We start from the raw sequence: 13,503 nt of genomic DNA on the forward strand, positions 1-13,503 counted from the left end.
TCTCAGTTATAAGAGATGGAAATTTAGTTTCCTTTTAACAGAATGTACATTCTTAGTGTGCAGAATTCTGCCTCTATCCCAATTGTTCCCAAATGCACCCCCCAGGAGTACTTGCCAGGACTGTTAGGAGTACTTGAAAAAGAATTGCATAATGACAGTGGTATTCAAACTGGGGTGTTGCGACGCCCCAGCCTGAGGGTCCTGGTCCCATTCCCCTTAAGGGGCAGGGGCAGCCAGGAGGCAGGGAGGCAGCAGGGGCTTGGTGCACTTGCCCGGGGGTGTGGGGAGCCCTGTGCGACCTTTGGCAGGGCTCCCTGGGTCGCCCCACTTCCCCTTTTGACCGGGCTGCAGGGACTGGGATGCACCCTCCAGTCCCTGCAGCAGCCGTCCCTGGTTGCGGGGAGCTGGGTGCAAGTGCCTGCAGAGCTCCTTGGGTCAGGGAAAGTGAGACCGCTTTTGGTTTATCGGAGCGGGGCGCGATCACTCCGCTGTCACCTTCCCTGACCCGGGGAGCCCTGCCGAAGGTTGCGCAGGGCTCCCGCACCCTGGGGGGGGGCTGCAGGGGGCTTGGGCAAGTGCCACTCCCTCGCCCCGCCCCTGCAAAGACTTACTGCAGGATTCAAACTCCCTGCGAGTGTGAAAACTGCAGGCATAATGGCAGAAAAAGACATGTCTGTATTAGAAGCCTTGTGGGACTGGCAAGACAGGAATGTAGGCAGCGAGCTGGCTGAGAAAGCCCCACCAACTGCTAGTTTCTGGTCAGTAATTTGCATATTATCAGATACAAATCAATAGTTGAAAACAAAATTGAAATAACAGCAACTATATTAATTACAAATATTTTGCTACTATGAGGGGTACAGATTATGGAAAAAGGCTGCCATAAGATACACAAGTGAAAAATTGTTGGGAACCACTGCTCTATCATGCACAGAATGATTGGCAGAAAACTCTTGGGCCTGTTCTGTAAATGGGGAGAGTTTCCTGCACTTTTAGAGGCAGCAGAACTCAGAACAGACCCTCTGTCCCTGCACTTAAGAACTTGAACAGAGTCCTGGACAGATTCACAGCACAATCCTATGCATATCTATGCAGAAGTAAGTCTCACTGTGTTCGGTGGGACTTACTCTCAGGTAAGTGTGTATAGGATTGCAACCTTAGACTCCACCTCTCAGTGCTTTCTTCTGTATCAGTTTGCCAGAGCTCCTGTCAAGTGTGAGATTGCAATTCTCAGTCTGCAGCTGGCAATTTTGGCCAAGTGGCAACTAAGAAGATGATATACACCAAAAGCATCAAGGTCCATCCCTGACTTCCATTCTTCCCCCTCGAAACCCAGAAACAAAAGACAAACAGGTGTGCAGGGAAGGGTGTTGATTGCAGGGGGTGAGGGGGAAGATCAGTCAACCCTTGCTGACCTCCTCCAGTCTTCTTGTGGCCCTCCAAAGTCTGCATCCACCAAGCAAGGAAAAATGAATCATTTGTGAGACAAAATGCTTCCCAGACGGCTCTCAATGAAGCAGAGACAGTTTAACTGATGAGTGCTGCAGACAGAGAAGGGAGAAGAGAGAGAAAAAGTCATGATTAGGGAGGGAAAAGAATTTGAAAAAGGCCCTGCTGTCCAAGCTTAGGGGGCAACACATGGAGATCAAAAGGGAATCAAAAGGGCAAGTGGTCCAGACAGCCAGAATCTCCATCAGGAAGGCTTCTCTTTTTACCAGTCTGCCTTAAAGCAGACTTAGAGAAAGCAACAGCCCCACCTGCTGCCAAGTAGATAAATAACTCCACTAGGTGACTGACATATCCAGCTTTCTGAAGGCTTTTATCCTATCTACACAGTTCCCCGACCTCTCGGGGCTAAAAACAGCAGAAAAGACACACTTGTGGGTTTCCCAGCATTCATATACCGCATTCAGCCACTAGAGTTGCTGAATATAATGCATGTGAGGGAAAGAAATGGCTGAATGTGGTATATACGCATGCTGGGAGACTTGAAATACACCACAGATACTCACCTACAGGGCAAAAATTTTTTGCCTAATAATCAAGCTTAAATTATCATCTTGACTTATCTCCAAGGTCAGAGGGCAGAACTATTAACAGTATTTTATTAACAGTATTTATATACCGCTTTTCAACTAAAAGTTCACAAAAGTTTGATTACAGAGAAAAATCAAATAACTAAATGGCTCCCTGTCCCAAAAGGGCTCACAATCTAAAAGGATGCAAAACAACACCAGCAGACAGCCACTAGAACAGACACTGCTGGGGTGAGGTGGGCCAGTTACTCTCCCCCTGCTAAAAAAAGGAGCATCCACTTGAAAAAGTGCCTCTTACCCAGTTAGCATGGGTTAAACTTTTCAACTCTGAAAAGGCTGCACATGTGGCCCCAGGGCCGGGGTTTGGAGTGGGCTGCCCCAGTAGCCAGGACATGGGAGTGGGGTGGGTGGAACAGGGCAGTAACTTGGAAGAGCAGAGAAAAAAGTTACCTGCAGGTGAAGGGATTGCAGGCCCTGAAAAAAAGAAAAGAGAAAAGAGTCCAATTGAATGAGGAGCCCCCCAAGATCAGACCAACCCTCTGCCAGATCAAAATGCCATAGTGGAAAATGTGGGACTGTTGTGTATAAAATAAAATAGACACACACTGTCTGCTGCACAGGGGGGTTCAGTTTGGAAATGTTGCTGGCGTCCTTCAGTCTTGGAAGATTCTGGTATCGCGCTCTGAAAGGTGGTTCTGGCACAGCGTCTAGTGTGGCTGAAAAGGCCAATCCGGGAGTGACAATCCCTTCCACACTGGGAGCAAGTGCAGTCTGTCCCTGGTCTGTCTCCCTGGCTATGGGTCTTCCTTCTTTGCCTCAGTCTGTTGGTCAATTATTAATTAATATTTACTCCTCTGCACCCTCCTCAGAATGAATGCACTTTCATTTCCAAACTCTTTGTTTGGTGGATTGGTGGATTGCAATCTTACCCGCCCCAATGGTGGACATCCTAGGACCTGATCCCATTGGCCAATACCAGCCCAGCGCCAGAACTAAGCACCACAAATGTGCCATAAAGCATGCCAACAATGCTCACTGCCAGCCTAGCACCCATCCACGCTGGCTCAGCGCTGGCCAGAGGCCACTTGTGCGCCACCTGGAGCTCTTTCCTTGCTCCAGGTGGTGGAAAGGTGAGTAGTGGTGGGGGCAGGGTGGAGTGGGGGAAAGTAGCGGGGCAGGAAGGGGGTGGGACCAGCAGAGAAATTCCACCAAATCCAGAGCCCGTGTCAGGCCTCGTGGTTCGACGTGGGGCTGTTTTACTCTGTGGCAGCTAAATAACCAGTGCAGAATCTAGTAGCACCATTGCAGGGCCTCCTCCCTTACCTGGGGGAAGGGGATGAATGTCCCCTTCCCCTGAGGAGCTGGTTGCGGCTGCCCAGTGACTACTGGATGCAGTGGCAGCCATTTCAGTGCCACTGCTCCTCTGGGTGCAGGGCCGCCCATGAGATGCTCATAATAGTGAGTAGCTTCTACCACCTGCACATCTGGTTTTAACTCTGTTATGCATGAAATTTGGATTAAAAATACAGGCCTAACAGATTGGACAAGTGATTGTACCTCAGGACACTCATCAGCCCCAGATTTGGAGCAGAACAGAGATTGACTCTAAGGGTAGGAGCTTAGAAATAGGCCTGGCCTTGGGAGGGGGGAATCTGCAGGGAGCTGTCTCTATTTGTGCCTCAAGGGAGACAGTCCCTCGAGTGCATCAGAAATGTCATTTCTCAGGCAGGAAGAGACATTAGTAACAGGAAGGAAGGAAATGGGAGGACAGTCAGTGGTCAGCCAGGGGAGGAGGAAAGCCAGGATGGGGGCGTCAAGTTGGTCCCCAGGAAGACTTTCCGGGTCTGCTACATTATCTTCCAGGCCTGGCCCAGTTATGTCCATCTCCCCCCCCCCCCCCAATGTCTGGCCACCAGCCTGAGCAGCAGAGAGGGATCTCTTGGGAGAGAGGAGGACGGAGGTCTCCAAAGCTTCCGACTGGGGAGAGGGGAACCCCCAGCCAGGTCCACCTCCTGCCCCCAGCATATGCTCCCCCCAGAGCATGCCATCACCTTTCTTCTTCATCAGGCACAGAGCCAGTCCAGGCACCACGAAGACCAGGCCCAAAAGGAGCCCCACAACCCCTGTCCACATCTTGCTCCGGGCGGAGTCCGACTGTGGCTCTGCAGACAGAGAAGGAGACTTGACTCAAAATGGGGCAGGCCTGGAGCTGGCTCAGAGCACCCCTGTCCCAGGGATGCACCCTTGGGCCAGGGTCTGTCTGCCTGGGCCAAGGGAGGAGGGCCGGGACGTATGATGTACAACTGCAGCGCTTGGATTTCCTACCCCACTGGACGCTGGTGGGGGCCGGGAGGCTGGCGTGCTCTACCCGGCAGGCGTAGATGTCTCCGCGTTCCGGCTGCGCCTCCAGCATCACTTGGATGGAGAAGGTCCAGTCCCCGTTCCGGATCAGCTTTGTGGACACCACTCTGCTCTCATCCTCCTCCTGCCCGTTCCGTAGCCACCGGACGTTAATCTTTCCAGGGAAGAAGCTGGCCACAGTGCAAACCAGCAGAGTGTGGTGGGAGGAGGAGTCTATGTCCGTGGGGGTGATCTGCAGTTGGGGCTTCACTGGGGGGGGGGAGACAGAGAAGGCAGGAGGGGTTCAGATCCTAGAGGGTTCAGTTGGAAAGCAGAGATAGGATACTATTGTAAGCATGCTTTTAGTCTTGAGGCTGCAATGGATAAGCTCACCTTCCCTTGTAAGCTATCTGGATACACATTATGCCTTCTGGAAAGGGTGGTTAATATAAATCAGTGGTTCCCAAACTTTTTTGACCTGTGGCTCCCTTGACCTACTGACCTTTGGCTGAGGCTCCCCATTATGATACTTTTGGGGGGGGGGTGGAGTAAGCCCAGCCTCAGTAGCACTTCCATTTTCCTCCCTGAAAATAATTGGGGTGAAGGGAGCTTGTTTGCTTGCTATGCTAGGATGTGATCCAAGACAGCAAGAGTCAGGCTCTAAGCACCAAATAAGCCATTGGAATTTCCTCCCCACAGGTGTCTGGCTAAGAAAACAATCCCCTAGTGGCCATTGTTTGTGGCTACCCCTTCTTCAGCTGATGGGACTGTATACACTCACACTAAGGATACTGCTTTTGGGGGAGGGGTGGAAGGCAGGGTTCCTTGAACACATGTATTCCACAGAGAAGGAAGGGCTCAAGTAAGACCAGGAGGGTGCCAGCATGGCTAACGAGCAGTGGCAGGCATAGCCAGGCAAGCACACGGCATAGTCTCTTTAGTGAATGGTTCAAGCAGCTTCCTCATGAGGAAGCCATGGTGTAGTCTTCCTCATGAGGAAGCTGCTTGAACCATTCACTAAACAGGCTATTCCGTGTCTCCAAAACTAGATGTGATATGGCAAAACAGATGCCATTTTTGGAATCAGCACCCCAAATATACCCAGGAATTGGTGTAACATTTAAGGAAGCAAAATGTGCGTTGGCCTGTGTTATTTATACTTATTTATTTTAATTTGCCTGATGATGTCACTTCCATCATGACATCACTTCTGGTGGGTCTTGAACAGATTGTCATTCTAAAAAGTGGGTCCCAGTGCTAAAAGTTTGAGAACTGCTGCAATAAGGTGTTAGTAAGTTGACACCTGGGGATGTGTGACACCACTAATGACCAAAATAACTAAAAACAGAGTTTGGAGGAATAATACCAGCATGTTATATATCAATCAATGTGTCATTTCATGCAGAATGTGTTCTATCTTTGTTCTATCAAATGGTACAGCCAAAAAACCAGTGGGGGCGGAGTGATGTTACATCACCACGCCCACCACCTGGTGTGTTGCCCCGCCCACTGCATGGGGGGTGACATGCTGGCATCCCACCCTGGGTGATGCGAACCCTAGTGACACCACTGACTTGAACAGATCACGCTGCCTGAAAAACCACCAAGCCCCCCCCCCCCAAAGAAGGTTTGAGTCTGAGTACCACTGCGAAGGTACAAGGGGGAGATAATATTTCATTTTTCTAGAAAATAAAAGGACATTGGGGCAAAAAATGAAAACTTAACATGTAGGCTAATGGGTTTGGAGCTGTCTGTGACAGAGCAGGAGAGAGATCTTGTGGTGGTGGTCGACAGCTTGATGAAAACGTCGATCCAATTTGCAGTGGCAGTGAAGAAGGCTAATTCCATTCTTGGGATCATTAGAAAAGGTATTGAGAAAAAGACGGCTAATATTATAATTGTATTGTATTGGCAACCTTCAGTCTCGAAAGACTCTGGTATCGTGCTCTGAATGGTGGTTCTGCAACAGCGTCTAGTGTGGCTGAAAAGGCCAATCCGGGAGTGACAATCCCTTCCACACTGGGAGCAAGTGCAGTCTGTCCCTGGTCTGTCTCCCTGGCTATGGGCCTTCCTTCTTTGCCTCTTTGCCTCAGTCTGTTGGCCAAGTGTCTCTTCAAACTGGGAAAGGCCATGCTGCACAGCCTGCCTCCAAGTGGGCCGCTCAGAGGCCAGGGTTTCCCACCTGTTGAGGTCCACTCCTAAGGCCTTCAGATCCCTCTTGCAGATGTCCTTGTATGGCAGCTGTGGTCTACCTGTAGGACGCTTTCCTTGCACGAGTTCTCCATAGAGGAGATCCTTTGGGATCCGGCCATCATCCATTCTCACGACATGACCGATAATGCTGTTGTACAAATCGAAGTTAGGGCCACACCTGGAGTATTGCATCCAATTCTGGTCCCCACATCTCAAAAAGGATGTAGTGGAAATGGAAAAGGTACAAAAGAAAGCGACTAAGGGTGCAATCCTAACCCCTTATGTCACTGCTTTCCAGCACTGGCACATCGGTGCCAATGGGACATGTGCTGCATCCTGTGGTTCAGTGTCACTCACGGAGTAAGGGAATGTTTGTTCCCTTACCTCAGAACTGCATTGCCCTTAAGTTAGTGCTGGAAAGCACTGACATAAAGGGTTAGGATTGAACCCTAAGATGATTACTGGGCTGGGGCACCTCCCTTACAAGGGCAGGCTACAGCGTGTGGGGGACTCTTCAGTTTAGAAAAGAGGCGCCTGAGGGGGGAAATGATTGAGACATACCAAATTATGCAGGGGATGGACAGAGTGGATGGAGAGATGCTCTTTTCCCTCTCACATAACACCAGAACCAGTGAACATCCACTAAAATTTAGTGCTGGGACAGTTAGGACAGACAAAAGAAAATATTTCTTTATGCAGCATGTAATTAGTCTTTCGAACTTCTTGCCACAGGATGTGGTGATGGTACCTGAAGGCCTAGATGCCTTTAAAAGGGGATTGGACAAATGTATGAAAGAAAAATTAATAGCAGACTACAAACTGTGATGGGCATGTGTCACCTCCAGGTTTTAGAAGTAGGCCACCTCAGAATGCAAGATCCAGGGGAGTGGCAGCAAGATGCAAGTATCTTGTAGTCTAGAGTGCTCCCTGAGGCATTTGGTGGGTCACTGTGAGATGCAGCAAGCTGGATTAGATGGGCGTTTGGCCTGATCCAGCAGGGCTCTTAAGTTCTTTAGCCCTTTTACAGAACTATTTTACACTTGAAAATCTTAATAACTGCTTTGTGAACTTTCTGTTGAAAAGCAGTATATAAATATTGATATTAACAATATTAACAACAACAACAACAACAACAATAATAATAATAATAGAAAATATTTCCAAAGGACTTTTTCTCTGCCTGCCCCCCCCCCCATGTCCCTGGTTCACATATCTTGAGCCCACACTCATGGTCCTGCATGGTAGTTGGTCCACTGGTGTTTGCTACAGCCCATCCCTCCACCAGACAGACTGTGCTGGTCATGGGAAGGGAAGGGTCCTGGCTGCAGGGACTCCTGTCAGGCTCCATGGAAGGTCTATGTGTTGGGGTGGGGAGGAGGTGGCAGTTCTGCATGTGATGGAAATAACTAAGTTTGGTTAAGTTAGGAAAAGCAGTTGTGGGCCTCTGCCTGAAGCCATGTTGGTAGCTAGCTGGGTGCAGTTTGGGATTGTGAGGAAGTTCTTCATTAAGGCATATTAAAGGAAGTCTTGCTTCTGAGGATAGTGGGAGTGGCTGTACCAGTCTCTGCAGTTAGTAACCTTCACATACAGTGAAAATTGTTTCAAGAACACCTGGATTGTTAGATGTAGCACAGATGTGGGCTTCAGGATGGGAGGGGGTGCCACCATGAGTAGGTAGCCTTCTGGAAGGTTTGGTGAGTCCAGAATGACCAGATGTCATAACCTCAAAATAGCACATGGCACTGCAACAGGTAGGACATCAAAGAAAAATGTAGGACATGACAAAATAAAAGGTAAAAACACTCATCTATGGATTTCATGTGGTTAATCTGAACACTAGATTACTTATTATTAAATTTAAAAGTATATTACATATAATTTATTGCATATAATTTATTAATTGCAAGAAGGCTCTGTGCTGTCTGGTCATAGGGAAAAGGAGGACATTGAAGTTCTTTTCCAGGAGATGAGGCTAAAAAAGAGGACATGTCCTGGAAAGAGGACATGCCTGGTCACTCTGGGTGGGTCTGACTTCTGATTGGCTTGTGGCTAAGAATTAGGTATAAGAGTCATCCGGTTTGAGAGACTTTTGGCTTTTAGCTTCTGTCTCTGCAGTGGCCATCTCAGCAGGGGTGGTGCTGACCGTGGCAGTCTTGGCTGCAGGATTACAATCTGGAGGTGTATCCTGGTGAGGGACAGTCATCGCTATTGTTTTAAGTTCTTGTGTATTGTTGATGCTCTTTGGTCCTGTGACTGGGACGTGCCTGTCTTTGTGTTCACATATCTGTTTTGAGTAAGTGGATTACAATAAACCTGCTCCCTTCCTAGCAGTGTCCTCACTGGGATCTGGTTGTACCTGGATCCTCTTGAACGCCCAGCTCCAGCCGGTTGCTGTTCCTGGGCAATGAGCCAGAGCTGGGCCTTAAGCAGGAAGTGTGCCTGAGTGTGGAGTGCTGCCCTGAAACGGGAGCCTGCCCTGCCCAGGAGTGGTGGGGAGTCAACGGGTTCTGGCCCGGCTGACCCGAGGGGCACTTCCACGCTGCGGGGGAAGGGCTCCTCCCAGCCCAGGTGCGCATCGCTGCGGGGCCGCCCCGCCCCCGCCTTCTGTCTCATAAGAACAGCCCCACTGGATCAGGCCATAGGCCCATCTAGTCCAGCTTCCTGTATCTCACAGCGGCCCACCAAATGCCCCAGGGAGCACACCAGATAACAAGAGACCTCATCCTGGTGCCCTCCCTTGCATCTGGCATTCTGACATAGCCCATTTCTAAAATCAGGATGTTGCGCATACACATCATGGCTTGTAACCCGTAATGGATTTTTCCTCCAGAAACTTGTCCAATCCCCTTTTAAAGACATCCAGGCCAGATACCTTCACCACATCCTGTGGCAAGGAGTTCCACAGACAGACCATACCTGAGTAAAGAAATATTTTCTTTTGTCAGTCCTTACCCGCCCAACACTCAATTTTAGTGGATGTCCCCTGGTTCTGGAGTTATGTGAGAGTGTAAAGAGCATCTCACTATCCACTCTGTCCATCCCCTGCATAATTTTGTATGTCTCAATCATGTCCCCCCTCAAGCGTCTCTTTTCTAGGCTGAAGAGGCCCAAACGCCGTAGCCTTTCCTCATAAGGAAAGTCTCCAGTGCGGAGGGGGAGCCCAGCCCCGCGCCGCCGACCCCGCACTCACGCTTCCTGGCGGAGACGAAGGGGATGTCCATCTCGAAGTTGTGCCGGCAGAAGCGGTCCACCTCGGCCTTCATCTGGTCCAGCTGGACCGGGTCGCGGTTCAAGGTGCGGGCTGTGGGCTGGCCCAGCTCGGTGACGGCCTGGAAGGTGCCGTGGCGGCTGTCGAAGCGCAGGATCTCCTGGCGGCCCCAGAAGTACCTCTTGAGGAAGTAGGCGCCCGCGCCCGGCCCGTCGGGGAAGTAGCACTCGGCCCTCGCCTGGCACACGAAGTGCTCTGCGGGAGGAGAAGGAGTGGGCGGGCAGGCGGCCGCGATTCCTCACCCGCGGGCGCCCGGCCGTCCAGGGGAGCCACCGGCCGGGACTTGCTGCCCGCCCTCGGGCTTCTCGGCAGGTGAGCCTACCTGCGGCTGGAGCTGAGCATCCGCCCCCCTTCGCGGCCAGGCCCCGATCCTCCGCCTTGCGGCAACCCAGAAGGAAGGAGCGGCGGTCAGGGGGTGCAGGTCACCCAGCCTGTGCCGCGACCTCCAGGAAGGACCCGGGGCTGGGAGTCCTGCAGGCTGCAACGTGGCCGTTTGGCTCCCCTGCCCGGCAAGGCTCCGAAGCGGAGGGACCGCCTGCCGCCTGGGGGAGGCTCCCTGCAAAACTTAGTGCCTTGCCCGCCTCTAGCTACGCCACTGGCTGCAGCGTCAGTGCCGGACTACACTGCAGGGCTGTCGCAAGCCCCGTCTCCCTCTCTCCCCAAACAGCGCCTAACTTGCAATGCAGGCCTGGGCGGCAGATCCTCTTCCCACCAGAAACAACTTGTTCCGCATGGAAGGCAACCTGACTCCAAAGAAACTGGGGGTTGCCTCTGGGGTGGGGGGCGCACAAACCGAGTCATGAGCCCCGCTAGGATGGCGGGGGGGGGCAAGCAACTTCTCATTCCAGTAGCTACATCAAGTGCTGGGAGGATGTGGTGATGGCATCTGGCCTGGACGCCTTTAAAAGGGGATTGGACAAGTTAAGAACCTAAGAACAGCCCCACTGGATCAGGCCATAGGCCCATCTAGTCCAGCTTCCTGTATCTCACAGCAGCCCACGAAATGCCCCAGGGAGCACACCAGATAACAAGAGACCTGCAAGGCTTCCTGGGAATTGTAGTTAAGAACATAAGAACAGCCCCACTGGATCAGGCCACAGGCCCATCTAGTCCAGCTTCCTGTATCTCACAGCGGCCCACCAAATGCCCCAGGGAGCACACCAGATAACAAGAGACCTGCAAGGCTTCCTGGGAATTGTAGTTAAGAACATAAGAACAGCCCCACTGGATCAGGCCACAGGCCCATCTAGTCCAGCTTCCTGTATCTCACAGCGGCCCACCAAATGCCCCAGGGAGCACACCAGATAACAAGAGACCTCATCCTGGTGCCCTCCCCTGCATCTGGCATTCTGACATAGCCCATTTCTCAAATCAGGAGATTGCGCATACACATCATAGCTTGTACCCCGTAATGGATTTTTCCTCCAGAAACTTGTCCAATCCCCTTTTAAAGGCGTCCAGGCCAGACGGGCAAGGAGTTCCACAGACCGACCACACGATGAGTAAAGAAATATTTTCTTTTGTCTGTTCTAACTCTCCCAACACTCAATTTTAGTGGATGTCCCCTGGTTCTGGTGTTATGTGAGAGTGTAAAGAGCGTCTCCCTATCCACTCTGTCCATCCCCTGCATAATTTTGTATGTCTCAATCATGTCCCCCCTCAGGCGTCTCTTTTCTAGGCTGAAGAGGCCCAAACACCGTAGCCTTTCCTCATAAGGAAGGTGCCCCAGCCCAGTAATCATCTTAGTTACTCTCTTTTGCACCTTTTCCATTTCCACTATGTCTTTTTTGAGATGCGGCGACCAGAACTGGACACAATACTCCAGGTGTGGCCTTAACATTGATTTGTACAATGGCATTATAATACTAGCCGTTTTGTTCTCAATACCTTTCCTAGTTTCTGGAGGAAAAATCCATTACGGGGTACAAGCCATGATGTGTACGTGCAACCTCCTGATTTTAGAAATGGGTTATGTCAGAATGCCAGATGCAAGGGAGGGCACCAGGATGAGGTCTCTTGTTATCTGGTGTGCTCCCTGGAGCATTTGGTGGGCCGCTGTGAGATACAGGAAACTGGACTAGATGGGCCTATGGCCTGAACCAGTGGGGCTGTTCTTATGTTCTTAACTACAATTCCCAGGAGGCCTTGCAGGTCTCTTGTTATCTGGTGTGCTTCCTGGGGCATTTGGTGGGCCGCTGTGAGATACAGGAAGCTGGACTAGATAGGCCTATGGCCTGATCCAGTGGGGCTGTTCTTATGTTCTTAACTACAATTCCCAGGAGGCCTTGCAGGTCTCTTGTTATCTGGTGTGCTTCCTGGGGCATTTGGTGGGCCGCTGTGAGATACAGGAAGCTGGACTAGATAGGCCTATGGCCTGATCCAGTGGGGCTGTTCTTATGTTCTTAACTACAATTCCCAGGAGGCCTTGCAGGTCTCTTGTTATCTGGTGTGCTCCCTGGGGCATTTGGTGGGCTGCTGTGAGATATAGGAAGCTGCACTAGATGGGCCTATGGCCTGAACCAGTGGGGCTGTTCTTATGGACACAAGAGCCTGAAACTCCCTGCAGCTAATGAGACCAGAATGCAGAATGTGTTCTGTCTTTATTCTATCAAAAGGTACAGCCAAAAAACCAGTGGGGGCGGAGTGATGGTACATCACCACGTCCACCACCTGGGGTGTTGCCCCATCCACTGCATGGGGGGGTGACGTGCTGGCATCCTGCACCGGGTGACACGAAACCTAGTGAGCCAGAGCTCAGGGAGAGGGTTCACAAAGATGGGGGGAGGCTGGGCTGCATCCTCCAGGCCTCCCTTTGATACTCTCATGCACCCGTGGGGCTGCAGAAGAGGCTGAGTCACCCTTCTCTCCCTCCATCTCTGCCTGAGGAGGGTGCTGGGCAAATGGAACTGGAACTAGAGGGTGGCTCTTGCTCCAGAAGATGCCAAGCTGACAACAGTTGGTGGGGGGAGCAGTGCTGGTCTGTAGCAGCCAAGGGTCCTGTGGCCTCTGCTGGCACTGTGCACTGCATGGCATCTGTTTCTCAGGCACATCTCGTGAAGGGGGCTACAGTCCTGGAGAGCTGCCGCTGAAATGAGCTGGTTAGCCTTTTAGGGGTGATAAGACTCTGGGTTCTTTTGGGCACCAAGTAAGAGGTGCAGGAGGAAAGTGAGGAGACCCGGAGGAGGGAGAGGCACCAGAGGGGGAAGGAAAGGAAAACTGGGCCTCCCAAGGAAAGAGGACAAAAAGGGGAACAGGCTGTGGGAATGGAGCTCCTTGGGCTGTCCAGGGATGAGGGGAAGGGAATCAGGTTCTTGGAGAAGACTTCCTCAGCACCCATTTCCTGAGGGATGGATCAAGCCCTCCTTGCACTCCTCAAGTTGGAGCTGCTGAGACTTTTTGTGCGTTTGAGTTGGGGGGAGTGCCTCCCTTTCTGCTCTGCCATCCTCAACAGAAACACCCCTTCCATGCTCCCCTGAATATTTGCTCACCTGGAGGCCTCATGCTCTGCAGCTCAGGGGGAAAGACCCCCACCAGCATCACCGCCAGCTGGACCCCAATGCCCAAAGCAGGCCCCATCTTTCCTTTCCACTCTGTTCCCCTCACAGTTCCAGAGTGGGACTTTCTCAGCCCAGTCCTGGTAGCTAAGTCCTGTCCCTGAGCAGTGCC

The 13,503-nt window shown here is 51.6% G+C and overlaps 1 protein-coding gene across 2 annotated transcripts; it reads right to left on the reverse strand.

Annotated features, from left to right (window-relative positions):
• Positions 1-807: 807 nt before the first annotated feature.
• Positions 808-13,445, reverse strand: LOC136640491 (H-2 class II histocompatibility antigen, E-S beta chain-like). Of its 2 annotated transcripts, XM_066615659.1 has the most exons (6): positions 13,326-13,445; positions 9,760-10,032; positions 4,362-4,646; positions 4,088-4,198; positions 2,487-2,510; positions 808-1,541 (listed from the first exon to the last, which is right to left on the reverse strand). In XM_066615659.1, the coding sequence occupies exons 1-6, from the start codon at positions 13,411-13,413 to the stop codon at positions 1,528-1,530; spliced, it is 795 nt and encodes a 264-aa protein (XP_066471756.1). In that variant the 5' UTR covers positions 13,414-13,445; the 3' UTR covers positions 808-1,527. The 2 variants fall into 2 exon arrangements, with proteins under 2 accessions (XP_066471756.1, XP_066471757.1); XM_066615660.1 differs by lacking the exon at positions 4,088-4,198.
• Between the last annotated feature and the right edge of the window lie 58 nt (positions 13,446-13,503).

This window comes from Tiliqua scincoides, chromosome 2 (assembly GCF_035046505.1).
Source record: "Tiliqua scincoides isolate rTilSci1 chromosome 2, rTilSci1.hap2, whole genome shotgun sequence".
Taxonomy (NCBI): Eukaryota; Metazoa; Chordata; class Lepidosauria; order Squamata; family Scincidae; genus Tiliqua; species Tiliqua scincoides.

Excerpts from the sequence above, each read along its gene's own strand:
- LOC136640491 (XM_066615659.1), bottom strand. The coding sequence starts at position 13,413 with ATGGGGCCTGCTTTGGGCATTGGGGTCCAGCTGGCGGTGATGCTGGTG. Across the intron at positions 4,647-9,759 it reads CTTCGTCTCCGCCAGGAAGC|TGAAGCCCCAACTGCAGATC; the intron begins GTGAGTGCGGGG and ends CCCCCCCCCCAG. Across the intron at positions 2,511-4,087 it reads GTGCCTGATGAAGAAGAAAG|GGCCTGCAATCCCTTCACCT; the intron begins GTGATGGCATGC and ends TCTTTTTTTCAG.